Raw genomic sequence first — 25,764 nt, 5'->3', positions numbered from 1 at the left:
AAACTGTTCTATTCGTGGCACCTATCAAGGCAAATCGTACAAGCAATTAATATACCTGAATCACTGTGTAACTAAAATGGGTAGCAGTGTGACATCCTTAGTTCAAAAGCTGGGCTCCATCATGTCCCTCTGAGTGTTGCCTACTCTATTTAAAAGGGAACAGTAGATTTTTTTTTTTTTTTTTTTTTTTTTTTCCTCCGTCATAGCCTCAGGTTGGTAGTGTTTGCAATCTTACCGAGTTCCATAGGAAGACAGGGGTTTGGTCTGGCTCATTGTAATAATCGTGCACCAGGCTGCAGAGCGGGTGCACAGAAATATCGGGCAGTGAGTCAGAGTGCTGATAGTGAAGTAGAACATTTTACAGAGGGAAGGTTATGAGATGGTCAGCTTGTGATTCTGCAGTACTACCCTCATGCCCTCTGTAAAGATATCTGACAGCTGTGAAGAGGTTTCTGTTGGAGAGGGAAGAGAATATTCTCTAAGGAAGCAGAGGAAGAATGTGAGGACTCTATGAGCAGTTCAAGTTCTGACCTAAGCAGCTCTTGCAGAGAACAACCCGAAGAGAATCATAGAATGGTTTGGGTTGGAAGGGACCTTAAAGATCATCTAGTTCCAACCCCCTGCCCTGGGCAGGGACACCTCCCACTAGACCAGGCTGCTCAAAGCCTCATCCAGCCTGGCCTTGTAGAAGAATATCTTTAGGCATCTAAAGGAGTTAGTGATAGCTAAAACAGTTCCTTGATACTATTTTTTAAGTCGTATGGAGTGTGCTGGTGCATGGGTGCTGTGGATCAGTTTACTCCAATGAGGAAGATGAGCACAGGTGCATGCTTGTCGTGCATAGATGTGCACACTGGCTCTTTTTTCTAGCAGCACCCGCGTCATTGCCCAAAGCTCTTGGGAACTCCTGGTGAGTATTTGCAGGCGTTTCCTTCCAAATCCAGATAGGGTTTGGAATAACTGTTCTGCCTGTCTTCCCTTGTGACATTGCACAAGGATTTTTTTCACTGCTGTGAGTCGGTATGCTTGCAGGAGTCACTGGGAAGGCACGCCAGTTGTTATCTCTATATGGATCCCTTCTGTGAGCCAGTTGTGGTATCTGATGAGGATACGGCCTAGAAGTCCATTAACAGACTGGGTATCACATATGATGGTGGTAGGTGTCAGGAAAGACCAAGTGGAGTCTTTCTCAGCTGTATGTCCCACAGATTGGTTTTGGGTACAGAAGCCCAGTGTGCTTTCCTAAGAGAGATCTCCCCACATTTATGCCTTGTGTCTCTAGACTGGAGTATTGCAGTGTGCCTGCAGAGGTCTGTGCTTGGAGACTGGTCAGAAGCTAATGCAGAACTAATTTTCCTGTTACTTAGCAGAAGCACCACATTTTCCAAGTTCCTGTGTTCTTTAAAACATGACAAGGTGCAGGTTTATCACTACTTTAGATCACTCCTCGTGAACCGTGTTCTGTGTCGCTCGCTCAGCTCCGTAAGGACACGCATTGTGCGCATGTCGCGCTCTGTCACATGCACACATGAGTTCTCGTAGCGTGGTTTTCACACTGTTTCCTGGTTTACCAAGGACAGGTATAATTTAGATCTCATCTTACTGTTCTTAGGTGTGTTTTAAATGACTGTGGCCTGATTTTAATCGCCTACTTCAGATTAAGTAATTTAAACTGGAAAGGTGGAAACATTGATTTTGGTTCTCTAGTCTTCTGTTGCTGTTTGTATTTTCACAAAGAACTTTTTCCTCACTGGTTGGTGTAATCCTTCAAAGTTAGTTTGCAGCTAAATATACACCGTTTATGTGTAATTTGACGCTTATTCTTGTCAGCCAGAAGAAATCTTTAGCTTTATGCAACTATATTTCATTTCATCCTGTATTTAGAGGATGATATTGATATATACGTCTTGCCTTAACGTTGAATGAAGATGTTGATAAAATAGTGTTTCAATTCCCAATAAATACATTAAATGTGAAACATAATCGAATTCATTAGTTTTGACATTTGCTTTTAAGTAATCGTGGGCTAGATACTTGGGAAAAAAATGCTTTCAGAAATTCCACAGGTGTGGAAAATAGGAGGGTACCTAACTCATGTGGACTCTAAATGAATCTCACAGTGCGCTTCTTACCTAATGCCTACAGTTGTGTGTCTGTCTCCAGACACTGAAAAACTTGGCTTAATTTTTCCAAGCCTTTAAAATAGATCTCCTCCTTTCCAGCCTCAGAGTCGTTGACTGAAAAAGGAAAATAAACTCTCTTGCCTCTTCAGTTTTTAATCAGTTTTTCAATTCTGAATAAAGTTTAGACATTGTTCTCTTTGCAGATACTGCATAGAACAAAAGTAAAAGTTATTAAGGCAAAAGCTATTACACTCCATTCAATATATTTCATGGAAAATTGTGCTCAACATGGCACCGCAGTTTAAAACTGTGAGCTGCAAATAAGATATTTCCTCTCCCAGTGTGTATACAATTCAAAAAGCAATGTACGTTCATTTGAGGACTTATTGACTCAAATTAAAGTTTGTAATTGCCTAAAATAAGCATAGGGGTTAATATAGGTTATTTTAATTTTATACTTGATACAAGCTCTTTCGGAAAAAAAAACATGTGTAGCAAACCAATGTTTTTATATTGTAATCTCCATTTAAATAACATGGGACTTCTAGTCAGTAGAGGAGACTTGACTGCGTTTTGCAAGGGAAGAAACAATAAAATTTTCCCAGGCTTTTTGGCATTCCTTGTTTCTTTTGCCTATGACAGACGTTGGATTTGTGTGGCTGTGGTGGATATTTTTATAGCGCTGACTGAAGAAAAAAGCAGGTTGGGGAGAGCACAGTAAAGGTCTTTTTTTCCTCTGTCCTTTTAGATCTGAGAACGCAGCAGTCTAAACGGCACAATGTGAGTGTGGTGAGCTTGAGGACCAAACTAACCCTTGAAGCGGGTTGTTAAATATGTATCGTAACTGCTTCATAGTTTTGCAAAATGCGTTCCCTCCCAAAACAAAGGGGCAATTAAGACTGAATGACTTGAGAGCTGCCTTCCTGCCACATAAGAGCATTGTGTTAGAGAAAAAGGGTGTGACCCTGAGGAGACGCGCAGGTATATAGAACCCGTCCTTTGAGTCTTGGAGCCTTCCTGGAGCTTGCCTTGTGATGGCACTTTTTGGCCTCTTGTTTGTCTGAAGGAACGATAGGACCGTAACAGCTTCCTCCCACTCAGTTTTGTCTGCTAGACACAGATTTCCGGATTTGATCCGTGCAATGAGAAATTCAGTTGCTTTATCAAATGCAAATTCTTATGGTTTGTTAGAGAAAGAGCTTGATCCACAGGTAAATACCAAAGATGGGACTTCTGAGCTGCTTTAAACAGTTCTGTCGTCTGAGGCTGAGTGATTCAGGGATTGGTTTAGGTTAATAGTGTCTTTCCGTACATTTTACATCTCGTCTAAATCAGGAATGACTGAGGGGCTGAACATCCCTGCTGCATGCTGTTTGATGCAAAGTAGAGGTTTTGGTCCAGTTGAAACTAAAGCAGTTTGTACAAGACTAGCAACAAAGCCATGGATTAACGGGTTTTATGCATGTCCTTCTCAAAAGTGCATTGTGGTGATGCGTGTTGATGGCCGGTACTGGAGAGGAGCTTGAGCCAGTGGTACCTGTGTTGCATTTTGGGGATAAGACTTTGCAGGCCTGCAAATGATCTAGCATGTGTCATGATCTGTAGCTGCGGAGAGAAAGTGTTTATATGGGTGATGGGAAATGTTTATAATGTGTGATGTCTGGATATGGGGAGAAGTGAAAACTATAGGTATGTTTTCTTCAATTATTCTTATTCCATTTTGCATTTGCTTTAATGTCTGCAATGGACTATTTTTGCTGTCTTTATAGGAAGAAGAGGAGCAAGAGGAAGAAGATGATGATGAAGATGATGATGATACAGATGACCTTGATGAACTAGATACGGACCAGCTGCTGGAGGCTGAGCTGGAGGAGGATGAGAACAATGAGAATGCTGGCGAGGATGGAGAAAATGACTTTTCTCCGTCTGATGATGAGGAGCTTGCCAACCTCCTGGAAGAGGGAGATGAGGGTGAAGATGAAGATTCTGATGCTGATGAGGAAGTTGAGCTGATTCTTGGAGATAGTAAGTTGTGCCCAACTTGGTGACCACAGGTGACCTTGTTCTTTGTTTCACGTGCTGACAAATATGCAATATCTAAGTCTTCCCTGAAATGATGTGGCTGACTTTCCCCCTCGCTGGTATGAAAGGTACAAATCATCATGCTTGTTCACCTGTGGCCTCTCAAAGTAATCTGTCAGTAAAAACTGCTCTTACCTGAGAGAACAGCTGTGAGTTCTGGAAAGGAAGGTATCTCCTTTCTTCAAATGCTCCCAGGTGCGTGTGTGAGAACTTAAAGGCAGGCCAAGAAACTCTATGTGAAGAAGTCTTGCCTGATTGCTGGCCTGTCCTGCCCTTCCAAGGGGACAGTGGTTGAACTGTTACCTCACCTGTCTTCTCTGCCGTATTTGTACCTGTAAGGATAAACATTTTTGGTCCTTGGTGCTACTCTTTCTCTTTTCTAATTGCTTAAAGTGCAAAACCAACATGACATTTCTGACTTCACTTGGCTTTTTAGGCTGTTCTGAAGCTAACGCAACTTCTGGGATAAAATTTAAATTGTTCTCTTTTTCTGGCATTCCACAAATACAGAGGCTTGAAAAGCTATCATAGTGTGTGTGTGTGCGCGTGTGTGCATAAGAAAGTAAGTTCTGAACTTTTAATGTTGCCATTCAGTTTGGAAAAAGGCTTCACAAGAAAGAGAAGGTGAGTAGAATAGCATCAGGCTTGCGATTTATGACACCAGATTCTGTTCCATTTTTTCCAGCACCATTTTTGAGTATGTGCAGCCAAGCCACTTAGTTCTTTTTAATTTCCAAGCTGTAAAATGGGGATGTTGTAGGTACTATAAGTTCAAATGTTGGTAAGGATAAGTAATTACAGTGTGCAAGGTGTTTTGAAGTCCTGCAGTGATAGGAGATTAATGTGAGAGCTGAGGTGGGAATCAATCTTCTCTGCCAATGCTCTGGAGGATTAAGCATGCCAGGCCTCACTTTTGGCACTGATGCGGCTGGCGGGCTCATTCATGTCCCTCTCTTCTGTGAGAGTGTCGCTCAGTTGTTTTTAGGGATGTGGCCACATCAGGTTGCCAGAGTTATTCTGTGGGGCCAGTCTGCTGTTCTTTTGGAGGTAGTAGGTATACAATGCCGGGCCATGTAGGACATTTGCATAGCTCACATTCATTAATAGTATGTTGCAGTTCAACATTTGGGATTGCATGTAACTTCTGCCTGTCCCAGTAGCTGGCAGGACCTTCTTGACACAATTCCACTTCTGTTTCCTCAGGGGCTGCAGGGCCCGAAGCTCTTGAGAGAGCACCCAGAGTGCTGTAACTTGAATTGTCCGAGGGGCAGAATGGAAGGGAAGTTCAGGCCATTTCAGTAACTATTCCTGTAACAAAGCTAGGTGCTACTTGACCGTTATTTCAAGTGTGCTCTGCAGAGCACTGTGTATTATGAAATGGCCACATCTGTACAGTGTTTATGGACTTGATTAGAACTTTGATCGGGTGTCACTGGAGCTGCAGCCAGCCCATCCTCTGGCTGTTGGGTTGCTTAGCAGCATCTTTAGGAACTTAAAGCAGGGAGTGCAGCTCTGCCATGCATGTGTGGTCCTTGCACAAGATTTGATGAGTGGGGTTCTGTGGCTTCTTCTCTGTGACATCATCTGGCTGTGTTTTGTTTCTCACCCAGCAAGAGCAATTAAAATTTCCCCCTCTCCTTTGCTTAGGCCATGTTCCAGAATTAAAAGTTGCAAGGGCACTGACACCGTTGCAAAGTGCAGATCTGAGGCGTGGGGATGGATTTAGAGTGGTTCCTGCTGCAGGCCCTTGCTGTATTTTGGATGAACCTCCATTACATACAGTGGGTGTGCTTCAAAACAAAATAATTCAAAGGACAGTTGAAACAGGAGAGTGAGTGGCTTCGGTTCCTTGTGCTTTAGGAGAGGTTTTATTTCCTTCTCAGGAATAATCCATGGACAATCTTTTAAGTATAAATTTGTCTTCCTCCTCCTTTGTCACCACCTTGGGGAGGGTGGATCTCTTTGTCTTATCCAAAGCAGTTTGTGTTGTGTAGATCTTTCAAGAGCTTGTTCCTGGGCCAGTGGAGCGTCCTTTTTGAAATGTGTGTGTAACATAGGATGGAAGGAATCTATTGAAATTCTCACCAGCAGCGTGGCTGACTTTTTTTGTTTCCTCTTTTCTTCTGTAATCAAAAATGGCAACTTCCAGGCAGGTCTATAGGCTTCTGCAAAGGAGTTAAGTGCGATTTAGGTTTACTTGTAGAAATGGAGCTCAAAATTGGAAGGTCGTGTGGTGGACTGAAAATAGAGAGTTAGGAGATCCCTTTTCAAAGTTTTCCTCTGGTGTTTAAAAAAAAACCAAACAAACCCAAAAAAACTAGAAGTCAACAACTTTTTCAGCTTCTCTTCTCCAGAGTTTCTGGAACGTTATCTCGCTTGTGCTTCTTTCCCTCGTACTGCATAAGTGTAGCTGCTGCAGCACTGGCTGGTGTTTTGCAAGTCCCCTTACATGGCTGTAGCTGCTCTGGGAGCACTGATGACCCCTCAGACCACAGTGGAAGGGCAGCTGGCTGATCTTCAGGGAGGAGGGTTGGGGGAAAGGGTTTGTGCCCTCTGCCGCTTGCCTGTGATTATTTTTTTTTTTTTTTTTTTTTTTTCCCCCTAAGGAAAGCATCTGGGAAGGGGTGAACCTTCCAGAAGGCCTTGCTTACCTTGACAGGCATTTTAGTATAATTCAGTATAATTGAGATGGCTAAGAGGAAGTCTTGGTGTCTTTTTTTTTTTTTAACTATTTTTAACCCCTAGTTAACTGCAGCATCCAATGAATTCACGTAAGAAAAAGAACCAACGTCGCCTCTAAGGTAAGGCAGGAGACCTCTTGCTGCCAGAGCTGTTACCGCTTCCCTCTTGCACAACTGAGGGAGGAGGGATCTTACATTTTAAGATAAAAAGCAAGAGTGTGTGTGTGTGTGACTGCTTCTGGCAAATCTTTTTGTGTCTTCATTCTGTACCAAAACGAAGAAAACTAGGAAAAGCGCAATTTTCAGGTCACCTTTAATGAGTGCCATGTAGTTAAATTCATTACAGAAACCTTTGGGTTGTTAGAGGAGGGTTCTAGTTGTGAGTGCGTGGATTGCTTCCCCCTCTGTGGGGAGGTGGTCTGCTGTGCTGTGCGGAGGGAACTACAGGCCAATAGGAACCTAATGCTGAGAAAGTTTGGGTCTAACTTAGTGCATAATGAATTAGCCCTACGCACATTATACAGAGGCTGTAATTCACCGCATCAGGGTGGTGGAACCGTCAAGCTTGCTTTCCAGTAACAGCTGTGAGGAATGACTGCCAGATCTGTCCAGCCCCCCACGAAGAGGTGTTGCACTTAGACGTGCACAGTCAGTTGCGCAGGCAGCTCACGTGCAGGTAACTTACTGCTGGTGTCCTCCTCCCCATCTGGTCACGGGGGAGGAAACCTGCCAGCTAATGGAAACTGCACTTGCTAAAGCAGCTCTCCTCTTGATGCTCTGTTTTAACCAGGGAAAGCAAGCTCTGGTGCAGACTTGCTAACTGCTTTTGGTTGATTTGAAATGCACTTACGGTGCTAGCTGCCTCCGTCACTGCTGGGGAGTCACTGGTCCCAAGCAGGTGGTGGCCATCTCTTGTAACTATGAATGCATTCCCTTGCTTAGCAGCCCTGACAGCTGTGTTCTCCCACAAACCAAACGTAACCTACGTGTCTCCGTTTCAGCTGACAGCTCAGATAACTCTGACTTGGAGGACGACATAATCCTGTCTCTGAATGAGTGAGGAGTGACTGCCAGGCGGGGTGTTGGCAGGAGGAGACGATCCCTTCCCAGCAGAAGACCGGAGACCAAATTGGACACCGATTCTGAGCACCCCAACCTTTTTTCTCCTGGGAAAACCTGAGGAACTCCAGCCCATCCGCTGTCTTGGTTTGAGTCCATTTGAGGCTCGTGGCTAAGTCTGAGGCTGTACAATAAAGAGACCTGGGGTTAGGCCTCTTATCTCTCTGCCTTTTTTTTTTTTATTTTTTATTTTAGCCTGAGATGACTCTCCTCTTCAAGGAAACTTCTGAAGATATTTCACAATATATTTTCTTTGTATAAAGTTCTTTCCTAAAGAACAGAAATAGTTTTATATAAAACAAAAAAAAAAAAAAAAGGCAGGTGTTCTAGTAAAGAGGGGATGACTTTGTATTCCTGTAGTACCTTGTTACCATGGGGTAGGTTCAGGGGAGAAAAAAATGTTTAAAAGAAGAGGCATTTTTATGCAACTACTAAGTGAAATAAGAGGATCATGGTTTCTAATATTGTTGAGGAGTGAGAATATTTTTATTTTAAATATGATTTTATTTTTAAAGAAAAAAAAAAAGCAACAGGTGTTAACACCTGCTAATGCGCCAGTGTGTTTCAGATGCTTTTGTCCTCCAGGGAAGAGCCCTGGGGGTGTTTGTTAACTAAAAGTACAGGCTGTTTAAAGCGGAGATTCTCGGTGTGAGACCAGCTATAGTGGGAGGCTGAAATCCTGGCTTGGCCTAGTCAGAGCCCGGTATTCCTGAAGACATGGGGATCTGGGATTGAAGTTTGAACCCTCTTTCTCCCCTCTGCCCTTTGTGGTTCAAGTTTTTTAATCTTTTTTTTTTTTTTTTTTTTTTTTCCTCCCTCTTGCCCTCTGTGTGGAAACTGCAAATTGAAGGCCTTTTTCTTTAATGTAAAGTGTATTTATTAAAAAATTAAATACAAATCCTGTCTCCGTTTATGGCTGTGAATTGTAGCCATGCATTCCTCTGCTACCCCTGCAGAAGCGGCGCCCTGTGCCCCGGCGGAGCTCAGCCGGAGAGCAGCCGGGTGTAGCTTGTGGCCCAGCTGCAATAAGGAAGGGCAAAGTAAACAAGGGCTGAGATTTCTGGGAGCGCAGGCTGCACCTGTGGCTCCAGTGCACGGGGACACCCGGCGCTGCATGACACGTTTTGCAGCACCCGTGGGTTCAAGTCTGACTCCTTGGTTTGCCTCCCAGCCTTGAACTGTCCGTGGGGTTGCGAGCAGCGCGGCACCGCGTCCCCGCTGCGCCCTGTGGGAGCTGGAAGGTGCTGCTAATGCCAGGCTCTGCTGTTGTTTAAAGATGCAGGAGAAGATCCACGCTGCGGTTCAGCTGCAGGGAACTCTCAGCACCTCGCTGGTGTGTGTCAGGAGGCGGGAGCGACACTGGGCTGCTTACGTAGGCTGCCTTGTGGCTGTACTGGCAGAAGGCAAATGAGGTGCTCCCGTTTGTGCATGACAAGAGGCCCGGCCCTCAGAAGGGGATGGAAAAAAAACAGCAGTTGAGTGTGTGATTTCACTGTACAGCACACAACTGCCCAGCTTAGTTCCGTGAGTCAGAACTGGGAGCTAAGTGTGCTCAAGGCTGCTAAATGTGCTATTTATTCCCAGATGTTCAGATAACACCTGCTCAACTTTCTACACTGTCTCTGTTTTGGCCACTTTCAGAATAGGGTTTGAGGCAGAACAGGGCGCTGGAGGCTGCTCACTCCTTGACACTACAGCAAGTTTTCCACCAAGAACTGTGCTCATTTCAACCAAGGCTCAAGGTTTCACTGCTTGAAGAGGAAGGATTTTCTTTTTAACCAAGCAAAGGGATATCTTTTCTTCCCTCCAGCATCACATCTACTTAATGCACTTAACCAGGGCTGCTTGTTAATAATTAAAAAGAAAGGTTATGCTGCAACTTATAATGGATAATTGTACCCTACAGAGTCGATAAAGAGGAACAAGTTGCGATTACTACAGCATTTAAGACCAGCAATTGGAGCAGCATTCTGATTAACTGAGGGGATTGAAAATCAGATATGCCATCCAGCAGCTGTGGAAGCCAGCCTCTGCCTTATCAAAAACCATCTTATGCAACTTTACCTTAGAAAATGTGCTGCTCAGGAAGAGGGGGAAAAAAAATCTAAAGCATGTACTCAACTACTAATAACAGAGGGAGATACTGTGCCAGATGTGCATATCTTGTTCTGGCATTACACCGCAGCTATAATCGGCTGCATCTGTTGCTGTTTTGGGCCTGGCTGTCTCAGAGAAATTTACCAACTAGTTTTGTGAGACAGAACCCAAACGTCTCGGGTGGAGCTCCTGTTTATAACTCCGACTTGAATCTGGGCCACTCTAAGTGTGTGTGCCATCCCTCCCCTCCCGCACCTATCCTAACTGGATTGAATAGAGCCAAAGGGAGCATCCTCGGGCTTTAGCCTGCGCGTTGGAGGCAGCATGCAGGTCACCCACCGAAGCCTGACCAAGGAACCCTCTCCTCCCATCCTGGGCTGGTCACCCACCGACGCCTGCCACAGCAGCCCCTGCGCCTGTCCTGGGCAGACGCTCAGCCTCTGCTTGTCGCGGGAAGGACGCTGTATTTCCTCCTGTGCTGTGAGCAGAGACTGGCCCAGCCCCAGCCTGTGCCCTTGCGTTGACATGGTCCTCTGTGCCTGGACCATGAGTGCTCAGGCCCTTTGTGTTACACCCTGCTGTGGAGCAGGCTCTAACCATTCTGCCAGTCCCAAAGTCTGATGTAGGGCAGGGCTTGGAGAGCAGGGTAGAGACCTCAGGGCTGGTCAGTAGTTTAACCTGAGGGTACTAATCAAGGGATGCTCAGCTTATCAGCACTGATAACATGCCAGGCACCGGCGACTGCCTGGGGCTAGCCCTCTTGTCCCTGGTTCTGTTGTAGTAAGGACAGCCAAGATGTTAAAGTTAAAGACAGGCTTCGTAAGACAGAATATTTACTGGATGGGTGCTTAAAAAACAAAGGAGCAACTCAGTCTAAATGCTAATGCTCTCAGACCGTGCGATACACCATCCCACACCCTGGTCCCACTTTGAGTTTCAGGTCACCCTCAAAGAGACCACTGGCGCCTTGCAATGCCCTTCCTGCCACTGCTGTACTGGGCTGAGACGCCAGCAGCCAACCCCCCCCCAGCACTGTTCTACCCACCCTCGTCCAACATCCCGGAGTGTCTCAGCCCTCCCAAACAGGGCCGTGGTGCTCTTCCCACCCCTGCACCGGGTATCTGCTCCCCGGAACTACCTCCCATCCCCATTTGAGGGCCAAGTCTTGCAAGCTGGTGTAGTGGTATTTGGCTGTCACTATCTGCCTCCCCCTTTTCAGGCCCGGTTCTCTCAGACCCAGCCAGGATGCGTGTGTGAGGGATGGGATGGCGGGCAGGACTACGGGACAGGGGCCTTCGGCCTCAGCACGGGCGGCCAGTTCAAGCGATGGCTGTGGCTCACTCGCATGCTGGGGAGCTGGGAAGGCTCAGGTCAGCAGGTCAGAGGGCTGATCCTGTTTCTCTCCTGGGTGTTTTTTTTCCTTTAACTCTCCGACTTCTCTAATTTGTTTGTAGGAGGGAGGTTTGTTGGGCACTGGGGCTCCATTCACACGCATGCTCACAACCGTCTGCCACCTCACTGGGAACAGAAATCCCACCATTAAAAATCTTCCCAACCCAAAGCATGACAATGTTTGTCGTCTTAAAAAAAAAAAACCACACACCATATTTTATTATTTACTTGTCTCAAAAGGAAAGTGGGAGACAGACGGGGGATTTCTAGTGGTTCCCTGGCTTTGCCATCAGGCAGTTGCAGCTTTTATCACATATTGATTGTTTTCTTTCTGATTCCTCACGTTTGCATGCCATAACACATATGTGCACACACACAGGGACACACACAGACACGCAGGAGGCTGCTCCACAGCAGCAGGAGCTACAGCTCCCTGCCAGCAAGGAGCCAGGCGGGGTTTGTTCCTGCAGCACCACGCGCTGCGCCTCAGCCTGCCCGGACACCCCCAACACGAAGGATATTCTGACAAAAAGCTCTAATCACTCTATGACTCTGGCCATAAGGGGTATTTAATAGCACTTGGTTTCAGATAACACTTAACGGTTACAATTGTTGACATTTGGCACTGTCTACATTACAACAGCATCGGGGACTCGGTCACAAGGTTAAAAGTCGGCGTCCCTGTAACCGTGTAAAACCAGGGGCAGCCCAGCTTCCCTGCGCTGCGCGGTGTCCCGAAGGGTCCCTCTGGTGCCTGGAGACACGTCTGGGCTCCTGGGAGCAGCAGCGCTGCTCCTCTGCTCCCCCAGCCTAAAGGGGCTCTCCCGCGCCCAGCCAGCTCCCTCCCGCCGAACCCTGCGGACAAAACCCTCCCTGGCCTTGTAGCCAGGCCCTCACAGACAGAATTAGGTTTTCTGGGGTACAGAAGATGCATCATCAAGTAAAATACTAACCCCCTCATGATCACACTAACTCATCAGATTGACTTTTAATATCATCACAGTATTAAATGTTAAAAAAAACAAACCACCCAACAAACCAACCCAAACTTGTTGCTACCAATACGTTATTAAATTAAGCAACCGCTCCTACATCATCAGCTGATGATGTCCCTACCGTGAAATTGCAGGGTTAAAAAAATAAAAAAGAATAAAAGCATCATTAGACTGAGTTTTGCTCCCTGCTGTACAGGTTTTGATACCAATCATACCTGAGAGCACGGTTTTAAAAGGGCCTTTGGCAGCCGTCAGCAAGCGAGCCTGCCTGGTCACACACACTGGGGCAAGACAGACTCTGCTTCTCCCAGGACTTTGGTCACTTGCTTACCACCAAAACAACAACAACAAAGAGTCAACCTGCAAATTCAAAGAAACTTTAAAATCGAGTGGTTTTAATCCCACACAAATTTCTGTAAGCCTCCTAAAATCTACAGGCATCATTTTAAAAAATAAAAATATCCCCAAACTGAACAGTGTGGATTTTAACTGGAATTGGAACTCGGTACCGCATCCTTACGTTACTGAGCCACCAGAGGTGCGGACGCTGCTCTCCTGAACAGCTGTCTCACTCCACAGATAGAAAAGGTGATGGAACCATCGCGCACTAAACTTCAAATTTTGATCTCCAGAGCTTCCTACAGCCATAGACAGGTTACTTGTGGTAACACGACACGTTTTCAGACAGCCAGGCACGTTTCTCTCTCTTTTTTTTTTTTTTTTATAAGCCTGCAAACAAGTTTCAACTTTAGGAAAAAAACCCAAAAACACGAGTTTGCCATTTGTCTTTCAATAAAGGATTTCAGATAGTGCAACATGATCGACTACGCAATGGGACACCTACAGTTCACCAAAACCTTGGTGCCCTTTATTTGCTTCTCTACATCTAATACAGGCCCAAGAGGTTTCCCCCTTAAATTACTTTTTTTTCTCCTGCTTGTTTTTATTTTTTTTCCTTTTATAAAACCCAGGAATGTCAAGCCTCATTTTATTTTTTTTACCCAGGAACTTCTATCTGACTGAAACACGGATCGGGTGCTCTCAAACCTCCCAGAACTGAATACAGAGCTGGCTCCTTACTAGCAAACTTTTTGCCGAGTATTAACTGTATTTTTTTGTTTGCGTATAAAAAACGTTTCTATTCTTGATCAGGATTTGCTTCCTTCGTAGCTGGCTTCCTATGAAGCTTCTATCCTCAAATAGAGACTCAACAGCATCCAGACTCTCAAATTTATGAAATAAAAAGCAAACAGGACAAAAAAATAAAAAAAGATAGAGAACCAACCTTTCAGTCTCTCGCACAGCACAAAGAACCCCCCCTCTTCCCCCTCCCACCTTGCAGGACACGTATAAAGAGACGGAGGAGGTGCAGGAAGCTGGGCCCTGAGAAACTGAAAGGGGTTGGGACCATCACCTTCCCGCTCTTGCCAGCACAGGGAGTCAGCCCTTCCTGGGCCACAAAAACTAGGATACCGCACAAGTTTAGAAATCCATCAGTGAACAAGGCTTTACTGACAACTTTTCATACAGTTAAAAAATAAAAATACAGAACAACAGCGGACAGTGTCACATATTAAAAACGAATAAAATGGGCTCTATTTAAATGGTATTAAAATTAATTAGAAACTAAAAATCTTACCACTTTGGTCGAGGAGTTTTGAGCCTCCACCAAAATGATCAGCCTTAAAAACAACTGGGTTGTGTGACACACAAAGAAAACATGGAATTTGAAAAGACAGTGTGGGCTAGGCAGTGTCTTTGACTATAACTATCACCATATGTTCTTCTTCTAACTTCCCCAATGTCCTTAGTGCTGACTGGAGGTACTGCTGAGAGAATTCACAGGGAGGGAACGCGTAAAGCATGCCTGTGCTGTCTCTGCCCTTCGCCCCTCCCACGGGCAGGCTGATAACCCCAGCAGCCTGCTTCTGTTTCAAGTAGGAGACCAGATTCCTGAGAAGCCGTCGCTGCAAGCCAGGCTCTACAACAGGGAAGGTCCCCTCAGCCCCTGCCCCTGCCGGGGCGGATTGGGTCGCCAGGAGCACAGCGTAGCCGTTGGGGCTGCCTTGTTTGATACGGCGAGTGACTTCATCCAGCTTGGGCTGGTCGAGCCGAAGTCTCTGAGCGATTTTGAGCTGCGTTAACTTCCCGCCGGATGAATGGTCTTTAAGGAGTCCGTTGATGACACCGAGGTCTCCCTCCAGGATGTGCATAGAGGTGGGGAAGCAGCTGTTTTTTAGCACAAGAAGCCCGTTCCAAGCAAGCTGCAGTGTCTGAGCATATTCCGATAAATTCTTTAGCTTTTTGGTCTCAGATTTTGGCTCCTCGTGAGTTTTTGATTCCGATTCACCAGTTCGATGATTGCGTTCGCTGTCCCTTTTTTTAGGCTGGGGAGCATCGGATGCCTCACGATGGGGTTTCTCCTCAGTCGCATGACGATTGTTCTGAAGGGAGTTACTCTGCTCTTTCTCGGCTCCAGATTCTGTAGTGTGGTTCTCCTTGCGAGCCCTGTCTGGGCTGCGGTCTAAAGCTGGCCCACTGGCCTTTGTCCTGCTTCTGTCCTCGTAAGGCGAGTGAGTAGTCCTCCCGCGGTCGCTGGAAAGACTCCGGCGTTTCCGCCTCTCTTCCCACGGTTTGGGCACGCTGCGATCGCTGTCGCTGGCCCAGCGCTCTCCGCTCCGGCTACGCACCGATCGGCTGTAGCTTTCCAAGTTGTTTCTGCGTTCAGCTGTTTTGGCAGGGCTGGCCCAGTCTGCCTCTGCAAAGCTCCTGTCTCTGTCCGAGTACAGGAGGTGCGGAGGAGTCCTATCTCGCACCCTCAAGTCTTGCTCTAGGCTTCTGTGTCTGCTGTACCCGTCAGCTAGCAGTTCGTAGTGCACGGGGAGCGGTGCAGGCTGGTACTGCTGCGGGTATCTCGTCTCTTCTGCTTTGGCAAAATCCACTCGGAGTCTCCTCTCCGGTCCGCCCAAAGGAAAGCCCCTCATCTGCGCACAGGCAGCCTGGGCAGCGTCCAAGCTTTCATACTGGATATAAGCGAAGCTGTCTCCCTTCACGTAGTCAATAGTCCTGATGCTGCCGAAGCGGTCGAACTCCCTCGCCAGGGCAGCCAAGGAAGTACTGGGGCCAAGACCACCCACCCACAGCCTGGTAGTAGGGTTGGCTTTCCCGTAGCCAATTTTGATAGGGTTCCTGCCGACAACGCGGCCCGACATGGCGACCTTGGCCCGATGTGCCATGTCCAAGTTCTGGAACTTGAGGAAAGCATAAGCCCCGCCTTGACCCCGGGCAGGCCGCTTGATCACCACTTCTTCAATGATGCCGTACTTCTCAAAGGCACGCCTCAGCTCCACCTCCGAGACGTTGTGGTCCAGGTTGCCAATGAAGAGGTTGCGGGTCGCTCTCTGATCATCCTCCGGCATCAGGTCTTCCTCAGCCACGATGGGGTAACTGTAAGGGCGGCCGCGCTCGTCATACAGCCCATAGTAATCCAGGGCCCTCTCCCGCTCCCGGGAGAGCCCGATGGCGGCTGCTTCCAAAGCGAAGGCGGCGGCGGCAGCGTGAGCATGCCTGGGCCGCGGCTCCCGCAGCAAGGGGCTGGTGACGGGAGAGAGCGATCTCTGCTTGTACTGGTAGGTGCTGTGGATGGGCGGCAGGTACCCCAGGGGCTCCGGAGAGGGCGCGGGGGGTGGCGTGCGGCTCCTCCGGCCCCCGCGCAGATAGACTGGCTCCACCTTGAGGGGCCGATCGTAGAGGAGCAGCTGCCGGGCCCGGGCGTGCCTGCGGGCGTCGCGGGCGTCCCCGGGGTGTCGGAAGTTGACATAGGCGACGCGGCCAAGCTCGGGCGTGTGGGAGAGTTTGACACTGATGTCCCCGGCTCCCCCCCCCGCGAAGCGCTGGAAGAGGCGGAACAGGCCGTCCTCCAGCAGCTGGTCGGGCAGGGCCGCGCTCAGCCCGCTCACCAGCAGCGTCTTGTACTCACAGGAGCCGGGCGGCTCCCCGGCCAGGCCCGCCGAGCCCCCCAGCGGCGCCAGCAGCAGCGAGGGCGCGGCGCCCGGCGGCGGCCCGGCCAGCAGCAGCGAGGGGGCCACCACGGCGCCCGGCAGGGCCTTGGCCTTGGGCACGCCGAGGGCCCGGGACGAGGAGGAGGAGGAAGAGGAGGAGGAGGAGGGGGCGGCCTGGCTGCCGCCGCGGGCGGCCGAGGCCGAGCCGCTCCCCGCCGGGCGGTGGTTCGAGTCGCCGCCGCCGCCGCCGGCGCGCTCATCGCCGCGGTGGCTGCGGGAGCTGGAGCCGCCTCCGCCGCTGCTGGTGGTGCCGCCGCTGGTGGTGCCGCCGCCGCCGCCGCCGCCGCCGGGCGTGGACTTGTCCCGGCTGCTGCGGGAGGCGCCCGAGCTGCGGTGCGGGCCGCGCCGGCTGCTGCTCTCGCGTTCGCGCTCGCGGGGCCGCTTGGCGGCGGCGGCGCGGCCTCCCCCAGCCGCCGGCGGGCTGGAGTCCCGTTCGCTGCCCCGCTTCATGGCGCCGGGGCCCGCGGCTCAGGAGACGCCTCCGGCGGCCGCCGCCATCTTGGACAAAAGGGAACGAAGGCGGCTCCGGCCGCCGCGCCGCGCGGGCCCTACGTCATCGCCCCGCGCCCCCGCCGCATGGCGGCGTCAGGCGCGCGATGGCGCCCGCACAGGCGACGTGACGCCGCAGCACCTCCCGCCCGCACGTGACGGCGGGGCGGCCAATGGCGGGGCGGCGCGCGCCGGGTAGAACCCCGCTTCCCCGCCCCCGTGCTGAGGGGAGCGGGAGAGGCCCGAGGGGAACGGAGGCGGGGGAAAAGGGGGAACGACGACGCAATCACGTCACACGTCACGTGTCCGCCCGGTAGAAACCGTTGTACTTTAATGAACGTTCCGTACAGCGCGCGCCGCCTCAGCTCCCGCCGCCGGGCGTGCGCGCCCGGGCCGCCTCAGCGCCGGGCCCCGCCTCAGCGCCCAGCCCGGCCCCGGCGGGTCCCGGCGCCCCCTCCCCCCCCCCCCCCGCCCCTTCCTCAGAGATCCGCCCGGGCGCCGGCGGCCCGCGGCGCGTACTTGGGCATCAGTTCGTGGATGCGTCGGATGAAGTCGGATTTCTCGGCGCAGCCCTTGCAGGCCTCCCCCCAGTCGTCCAGGATCCGCCGCAGCTCCTTGACGCGCAGCTTGCGCAGGTCGGCGGTGCTTAGGTCGATCTGTTTGTCTGCGGGGGGGAGAGGGGGGGGAGAGCAGAGCCGCGCTCAGCATCACCCCCCCCTTCCTGCACACCCCCCTCCGACCCGGGGGGGGGGCAAGGAGATGGGGGACCCCGGCCGTGAGGGGTCCGGCGGCGGTGGCTGCTGCGGAGACCCATACGGGAGGCCAGGAAGCCAAAACGGGAGAGCGATGAGAGGTGCCAGGCTCACAGAGGGTGGAAGGAACGTTGCGTTAGGCTTTTGACAGCAGATAGGGTTTTAAACACTAAAAGTCATTAGTAGAAGCCAGAAAGTTTCATTGCGGCTTAGATGTAGGAGTTCCACAACAGCCCTGAAACCTCCTTTATTACATCAACAGCAATACTTCAATTCTCTCTTCCACTGGATAAATAAAAGGCAGCAGAGTGATTTCAGAGGAAGATAAGCAAGCGACAACAACAAAAAGCTTTTCAGGAAGCAATGGGACATTGGTACGAGAAATAAGAAGTGTAAAGACCCACAATCCAAGGGGTGTCTCTGGGGAATGTGAGGGCAGAGATAGAGGAGAGCAGTCAGGAGGAGGTTATTTCCAAGAATGTTCTTCAGATTAGTATTTTCAGGAAGAGTAAGTGATTTAGGAATGCAGGAGTTCAAGGAAAGTGGTAAGAAACAGAGCGCCAGAATGCTCTGGGCAGACACCAGAGGAGGTGAGAAATAAGCGTTTTATCAGCCTGCTACTGGCAAATATAAGAGCAGCGAGGAGAGGACTACAGAGCTTAGCTACAGGCTCGAACCCCGTGTACACGAGACATCCCAGGCCATAGGACACACCTGGCTGCTCCCCACAACAAGCTTTACTGCACGCTTTCCTAAATAAGATATTCCAAATAGTGATTTGAGTGCAGTAGTGCCAATATGCCTGGAAATTACTTATTTCAAGGCACATCAGTGGCCCTGCAGAAGCTAAAAAGGGTTAGTAGCCAACAATCTTAACCTGAGCATCTCCATAAAACTCTCTAGAATGTTCACGGAGAGCAACCCAGGTTGTGCAACCTAATTTGGCTAGCGATCTTGCTACAGAACTTAGGACTGAGGAGTTTTAGCATGCTGTTTTACCCCAAATGACCCATACCCCAGAAAAGCATGGGCATTTCCGCTTATGCCAGCAACTCACCGTATTTTAGTTCACAGATCTGACTATCTTTCTTCTTTAGTTTCTCACAGATCTTTTCCACGGGGATGTGATGACTCATGGGCTTTGATACCTCGTTAATGATTTTGGTGGCTGCATCACTTGTGGCCCCAACATAATAGCACTAGAGGGAAGAAAACAATGAGGTGGGGATGCATGGAAAAACGCTTCTAAAAGTTTTCTGTACGTCTTCTCGCTTGGTTTTGCAACTAGATGTTTACTGTTAGAGAACCTTCCCACGTGACAGCTACAAGCAGGCAAAAGGAAGCCTAACACTGAGCCTAGGGTACTGGGCAGACGTTTCCCATCACACTACTTTTAAAGCTGTTGAGGCTGGTTGTCTTGTTTATCAACTTTTTAAAAAAATGGATTAAGTATAAAGTCTTCTTCATTCAAGGAGAAAGACTTTCTGAGGCATTTCCCCCTCTGCATTTCTGATGGTGTCTCTCTGTAGTTCTCTTCTTAGGGAGAAAGTTCAGGGCCTTTTCCTTGGGGCTCTTCATTTGCAGATTGCTGTCCGGCTCTAGTAAGGGCAATTTGTTTTTCCTTTATTTAGTTTTCATCTAAACAGCCGAAGAGCATAAATATTTTAAAAGCTTATATAGCACCCCAAATACAGTTTAAATGACAAGGAAGTCCTACAGCAAGTAAGAGCTTTGTAATCCCCAGCACTTCAGTAACAGGGAGAAAAAAGGTCACCCAGTAAGATATCTGTTAACAGATGAGGGTTTTTTTTGTCTTTTCTTTTTTATTTTTAAGGTGAAGAGGTCAAACTCCTCAAGTCTTCTCATAAAAAATACAGGACCAAGTGTAGCCACAGAGCTAGGAATGACACCCCTGGGAAGCCACATCGTACAAATGCAGAAGCACTAGTTTCCCCTTGTTTGCCAAGTATTCTATAACTTACTCCCTCAAGAGACAAGTATCATTGACGACTACTTACCAGGCGGTTCTCTTTGCCTTTTGCTTCTTTGCAGGATTTCAAGAGCTCTTTTTCGATACTGGCAGGTGTGAACTCAACATTGTTGTCCTTTAGACTCTGGTAGAACCTTCCCAGGAACGTGACACACACTGGAAGGGAAGATGGATGGAGTTACCTGCCACTGCAGTAATCTCATGGCAGCTCTTAGAGGGCACTTGTAGGGAAACAGAATAAGGGATTTGGAGAACAGAACTTTGCGAAACTGCATAGTCAGTAACTTCACACATATTTCAGTTAAGTCTTTCAGAGCACACATGAATCAACAATATGCCCTGCTATTTTTTGTGGGTTTTTGACAATCTGAGAAACGAGATCCATGGAAGTGTCCGGTGGCTTCTGTCCACTGTCCTGAGCAAGCAGCAGGATTCATCTGAGGGACAAAACACAAAACAGTGCCTGTGCAAAAATGTAAACTTAGTTTTCTGTCTTATTCTTGCTGCTTTGGGAAGCAATTTGTAAGACCACAGTCTTCAAAACCAGTTCTGACTGAAAACCAGCTCTCTCTCCATAATCCCGTTACAGACTCCACGTGTGCTGTTTTTAGGAATACGGTATCACCAATTAGCAAGTTGGTTCAGTTCATAGGTAAGTTATTTCCAAGAGAAAAAGAAATTATGTTATCACACACTCTCTCCACTGGGCGTGTTTCTCCTCTCTTCATTCCCACAAGCTTCTGAATCGGCTTCAGATTGAAAAAGGGAAGAGTCTTAATGAAACTCACACAGGTGCAGTTGAGAGAACAGATCCAAGTCCCTGCCCGTGGGGAGGGCAGGTACAACTTAGTCCTTGTGCTTTCCCTTTGGCAGCAGTCGGCTCCAGACTAAGCCCAGCACACCCGCTGTGCCTTGCTGGGGAGGCTACGGTGACCGCAGCATGCAGGGTCTGTGTGACAGGGTGACCGAGAGGGACACTGCCAGTTTGCCAAGTGTCAGATGTCGCTCATTCTACTGCTCGCACAACTCGCCTGTGAACATCGGCATTGCCTGGACCAAGAGCTCTGTGGCCCCACCAGTTCCTGCAGTGGGACCTGTAGATTCTCACAACTTCCCAGGTGTGAGACAAGTGCCAGGCACTGGCCTGCCTCTAGAGGAAAGGCACAAGTTATGTCTTTTATGTGATTTGTTTACCCCAACGGGAAGGGATTGGCAAATGTTATTGTCATTAGCAACTTGTATTCAACTCTGAACAGGAGCCATAGCACGGGAAACGAGCAAATACAGGGGATCAAGTATGACCATCTCAAAGCCAAGCAGAAACATACTCTCATTAAGACTGAAAGTACTTATCAGCAGGGCCACTTTGGAAAACTTTTTTTTTGTATGCGTACAACAGCATGATTTACCTCACAAGTTTGTCCCCAGTCACAGACACACACTGATGTCCACTGTGCGCTGTTTGGAAGTGAAAACCTTTGGAAAGAATAGAGATGCTGCAGGCAGCGGGACTGACGACAGCAGTACAGCAGAAACAAGTTTTCAACCTAGTGCTGGGGCAGCAGCCCTAAGTTCCAATTTACTATGCTCCCTCCCCCCGCATTAGCACTGCAAACACCCAACCAGTTCCTACAACCCCACCTCAAGTTTTTTCGTGCTTCACCAGGGGAATCTGTTCAAGACCAAGAGCGGTTTAATTTGCTGTGTGGCTCAACGGCTCCCACCCCGGGGCCTCTGGTGTTTAGGCGGTGCGTATGGCGCCCGGTGTGCATCATCCGCTGAACGCCGCCTCCGGTTTTAGGCATTACCGGGGGGACACAGGGCTGCAGCACCCCCGGGGGTGAGGGGACCGGCCGGCCGCCCTGTCCGCGCCTCCCGGGGTCGGCGCCGCTCCTCCCCGAGCCGCTCCGCCTGCCAACGGCGCCCAGGCAGCTCTCCCGGCCTGGCCCGCCGGCACTTGGGCGGACTTCGGAGACTTTTCTGCCGCGGGAGGAACCGCTCCCGCCGGCCCGGCCCGGCCGCGACCCCTCACACCAGCGGGCGAGCCGGGCTGCGGGAGGCGGCGACCTCGCCTCACCTCATCTCACCTCACTTCGCCTCGCCGGGCCCGTGGACCGCCAGCCGGGCCGGGCCCGCCCCCCCTCCGGCCCGGCCCCACTCACCCTCGCACTCCCCGTCGCGCAGGGCCCGGCTACCGGCCGGCAGCAGGAGCAGGGCCAGCGCCGCCCAGAGCCCGTGGGCCGCCCGCATCCCGCCTCGCTCGGCAGCCCGCGCGCACTGCGCCCGCCGCACAGGCACCGGCACCGCCGCCCCCGCGTCGCCGGCTTCCCCCCACACCCGCCGCCGCTGTCGCCCCATTGGCTCGCTCCCCGCCCGGCTTCCACGCTGCCCCTTCCCATTGGCCGTTCCGCTGCCTCCACGGGAGAGTTGGCGGCCGCTGATTGGGGGAGGCAGTGGAACGCGAGTTTCCCCGCCTCCTTCAGCCGCCATTTTTGTTAAGGGAAAAAACCTCCTCGTGCGCTTCGTAACCGTTGCCTGTGGGCGCCATCTTGTAAAGGGGCAGATTTTCACACCTGCGGCCGGGCCGCGCTGAGAGGCGCGGTGGGCACGGCTCTGCCGTCCGTTGCCGTCAGTAGCTGCCCTGGGGCCGGGCTGAGCGGCACCCGAAGGCTACGGCTGCCTAGGGTGGGCGCCGGGAGCAGGCAGGGAGCGTGGGGCGTCCCTTCGCCTGCTGGCTGTGGCAGGGCGGCGGCTCGGAGCGCGCTGAGGTGAGGCTGAGGAGGCGGCCTGAGGCGCTCGGGCAGCGCGGGGTTTAGTGCCTATGAGAGCTTCAGGCCCTTCTGTTTGTCTGAGTTCCCTGCGGGCCGAGGGTGTGTGGTGCGAGCCCGCGGGGGGGAGCTCGGCCGGGCAGAGGAGGAGCCGCCTGGGTGGGCGACGATGGGGAGGGCGCTGTCTCCTGTGAGGGGACAGCAGAGCGGGGGCGGCAGGGACAGGCTTCTCCTCAGCGTCGGCTCTGAGAGAGCCCTTCACGGGTGGCTTTTGGTGATGCCTGCACCCCCTTTAAGTTATAAGGCCTGAATTCTTCGAGGTGGGGTGTCTGAAAGCTGAGTGGTTAAATTAACAACTTGTGAGTGGGTTGTTTCTGGCTTTTTGTATGGTTTTGTAGAGCCAAGGAAACAAATTAAAATTTATTTATTTAAAATTCCTATCCCAGTCACTGTGTCTATCACCATCTGCTCCCAAAGCCCTCACAGGATGTGCTGAGAACTGCCTTGAACAATTCGAGACCCTATGAGTTTATCACTTCAATGCTTTTGAAGTTGTAGGCTACTTGGGGGAAGAGGGCACCCTGTTGATTGTTTCTTATCTTAGGGGCTGTATGTTTAAGTGTATGTGTCCTAGGGTACCAGTTTAATCAAAGAAGGTGAAGGCAAAGTCATATAGCCTTGTGCTATAGTGAGGGAGCGCACATCTTAGCTTGGTGGTTTCCCTTGGTACAGGAAGATTTAACGAGGCAGCGTAATTGTGCCCACCCCAAGCAAAGCCATGGTAGGAGCTGTGGGGGATTTTTCACTGTCTGAATTTTCTTGCAGGTCATCAGCTGCAAATTATAAGCCTTGATGAGGAGAGACAGGGAGGAGGGGAGGAGGAGCAACCTTGTTCAGCAAAGGTCACGTAGCAGGTGAGCAGTAATTAGGACATTGTATCTTGCCAGTGTGAATACATCACATGTTTATCAGATAGAAGAGGTGGCTATTCACCTTTCTAATTCTTGTTATCTCCCAAAATATGTTTATTAAGTTTTTTTTTTAAATCGGTCTGTAATAATTCCCAGAATTACTGAATATCAATATACTTTAGGAAGATTATTGGCTTTTCTAAGTTTATGCTGATTGCCCACTAAAGTCACTTAGTTGTACAGAGAAGTGGTTACTTAAATTGCCCTGGTTTCATAGCAGGATAGTGGGCAAAAGAGCTGCAAGGTGAAGAGGCTTATTAATTAGTTGGAAGTAGGGCTTAAATTCAGAATTATGAGAATTTAGGATCTTCACAATAAGGAGGAAGTTTAACTATCAAAGGAGTGCAGTTATGAAACAGATCTTCAAACAAAGTAGGACTTTTATACATTTTTATACAACAGACTGTGACAGGATAGGAGTGGTTTTATTTGATTCTGGATTGTGAGCATCTCTATATGTTTCAATTGGGACCCTCAAATGACTTTGAGGAAGAACAAAGACTCCTTTTCATGCTTTTTTTTTTCCTTCTTTTTGTTTATAGTTTCTTTTTATTTATAGTTTATTGTATAGCTATATGTTTTCCGACATTCCAACAATTGGGAAGGCAGTGCCTTCTTTTTACCTTCTGGTTTTTTTTTTTTGAGCCATGTCTAGTTTTCTAGGGTTCTGTTTATTCCACCACCCTCCAGCCACTGCCTTTCTCTGCAACATTAGGGATTTGTCATGGCTGAAGCCTGGGTGCTGGGCAGCTTGTGCTGGTCCTCAGTGGTGTTGGACGTTGTGACTGTTACCAGTCTAAGTTGGATGGGTATTGAAAGAGAAAGACTCGAATTGCCTTGCCTCTTAAATATAGGCCTTAATTTCCACATGTATAAGCAGTAGTACTCAGAAGACTGGCTGACCCTCAGAGATCTTCCTGCAACGTTGCGTGCTCAACGTTTGAGTTGCATCAAGATTAACAGTTCCTAGTGTTTATCTCTCAAAAGTGACTGGGATGAGGATTTAGTTTTGGATGCAGAAGTTGGCTGTTTTTATTGTTTAAAAGACCCTCAGTTGTTAGGGAGGCTTTAGCTCCTGTTTTATAGTCACAGTTTAATGCTCAAATTAAAACTATAGCTGTGGGAGGATATTCATCAATTAATTCCCTCTTTGGAATAAAGAGGAATCTGACAAGAACAAGGAGGGAGACGAGGTCTTCTTGTATGTGAGAGTTCGGAAAAATGAAAGCCAACCGCATCCTGGGCTGCATCAAAAGCAGCGTGGCCAGCAGGTCGAGGGAGGTGATTCAGCCCCTCTACTCTGCTCTGGTGAGACCCCCCCTGGAGTACTGCGTGCCCCTCTGGAGTCCTCAGCACAAGAAGGACATGGGCCTGTTGGAATGGGTCCAGCGGAGGGCCACGAAGATGATCAGAGGGCTGGAGCACCTCTGCTATGAGGACAGACTGAGAGAGTTGGGGGTGTTCAGCCTGGAGAAGAGAAGGCTCCGTGGAGACCTTATGGCAGCCTTCCAGTCCCTGAAGGGGGCCTACAGGAAAGCTGGGGAGGGACTCTTTATCAGGGAGTTGAGTGATAGGATGAGGGGTAAGGGTTTCAAACTGAAAGAGGGGAGATTTAGATTAGATATTAGGAAAAAAATCCCTCCTGTGAGGGTGGTAAGGCGGTGGAACAGGTTGCCCAGGGAGGTTGTGGATGCCCCATCCCTGGAGGTGTTCAAGGCCAGGCTGGACAGGACTCTGAGCAACCTGGTCTAGTGGGAGGTGTCCCTGCCCAGGGCAGGGGGGTGGAACTAGATGATCTTTAAGGTCCCTTCCAACCCAGACCATTCTATGATTCTATGAATTTGAAAGACAAAGTGTGGGTAGAGTTTTACATTGTTAATAGGAAGATGCAAAGGGCGTAGGAGCCAGTGATGAGGGTTTCTAGTCCTGCTCTAAATTTTGCAGTTAGACTGATTAAACAGAAAGTATTAGCTCTCTTCTGGGGATGTTGCTAGTGCTATGTGCATTGTGGTTGCTATACCCTACGGGATGCTGTGAGGGACAGGGGTGGAAGTGTTTGGCTGTGGGTTTGGTTGTAGTATTAGCTAAGCCAAATAGTACTGAAGTGAGGTGCTGAGAGACAGGCGAGTTACTGTGCCAGTGAATGATCACAGATTTAGAGCTGGAGCATGTGGTGGAGTGAGGAGTAAACCTCTAGTGACTTCTCATCATTTCTTTGCCAGCTTTCGGAGCTAGTTATGATGG

The 25,764-nt window shown here is 49.6% G+C and overlaps 3 protein-coding genes across 10 annotated transcripts in view; 1 reads left to right on the top strand and 2 right to left on the bottom strand.

Moving 5' to 3' along the window:
- DCAF1 (DDB1 and CUL4 associated factor 1) overlaps nt 1–8,164 on the top strand; it is a 52,378-nt gene extending 44,214 nt beyond the window's left edge. For 3 of the 8 annotated variants that reach the window (XM_054215903.1, XM_054215902.1, XM_054215899.1), the window contains 2 exons: nt 3,893–4,148; nt 7,888–8,164. In XM_054215903.1, coding sequence (XP_054071878.1) covers nt 3,893–4,148; nt 7,888–7,946 — 315 coding nt within the window. In that variant the 3' untranslated portion in view covers nt 7,947–8,164. The other 5 variants (XM_054215901.1, XR_008468654.1, XM_054215900.1 and 2 more) reach the window with 5 other exon arrangements.
- Nucleotides 8,165–13,970: 5,806 nt separating this feature from the next.
- RBM15B (RNA binding motif protein 15B) lies at nt 13,971–17,127 on the bottom strand. Its single transcript, XM_054216524.1, has one exon. The coding sequence runs from the start codon at nt 16,998–17,000 to the stop codon at nt 14,235–14,237; it is 2,766 nt and encodes a 921-aa protein (XP_054072499.1). The 5' UTR covers nt 17,001–17,127; the 3' UTR covers nt 13,971–14,234.
- Nucleotides 17,128–17,512: 385 nt separating this feature from the next.
- On the bottom strand, nt 17,513–22,110 carry MANF (mesencephalic astrocyte derived neurotrophic factor). The gene is made up of 4 exons (XM_054216553.1): nt 21,944–22,110; nt 19,810–19,937; nt 18,849–18,990; nt 17,513–17,703 (listed from the first exon to the last, which is right to left on the bottom strand). The coding sequence occupies exons 1-4, from the start codon at nt 22,029–22,031 to the stop codon at nt 17,519–17,521; spliced, it is 543 nt and encodes a 180-aa protein (XP_054072528.1). The 5' UTR covers nt 22,032–22,110; the 3' UTR covers nt 17,513–17,518.
- Between the last annotated feature and the right edge of the window lie 3,654 nt (nt 22,111–25,764).

Source organism: Rissa tridactyla, chromosome 10, assembly GCF_028500815.1.
Source record: "Rissa tridactyla isolate bRisTri1 chromosome 10, bRisTri1.patW.cur.20221130, whole genome shotgun sequence".
Classification (NCBI taxonomy): domain Eukaryota; kingdom Metazoa; phylum Chordata; class Aves; order Charadriiformes; family Laridae; genus Rissa; species Rissa tridactyla.
Note: the sequence above shows the minus strand (reverse complement) of the source record. Positions and strands in the feature narration are given on the sequence as shown.

Bases quoted from the DNA above. Each gene is read 5' to 3' on its own strand.
- RBM15B (XM_054216524.1), bottom strand. From the start codon at position 17,000: ATGAAGCGGGGCAGCGAACGGGACTCCAGCCCGCCGGCGGCTGGGGGA.
- MANF (XM_054216553.1), bottom strand. From the start codon at position 22,031: ATGCGGGCGGCCCACGGGCTCTGGGCGGCGCTGGCCCTGCTCCTGCTG. The intron at 19,938-21,943 runs GTGAGTGGGGCC...CTTCCCTTCCAG, and splicing joins GCGCGACGGGGAGTGCGAGG to TGTGTGTCACGTTCCTGGGA. The intron at 18,991-19,809 runs GTAAGTAGTCGT...TCTTCCCTCTAG, and splicing joins AAGGCAAAGAGAACCGCCTG to TGCTATTATGTTGGGGCCAC.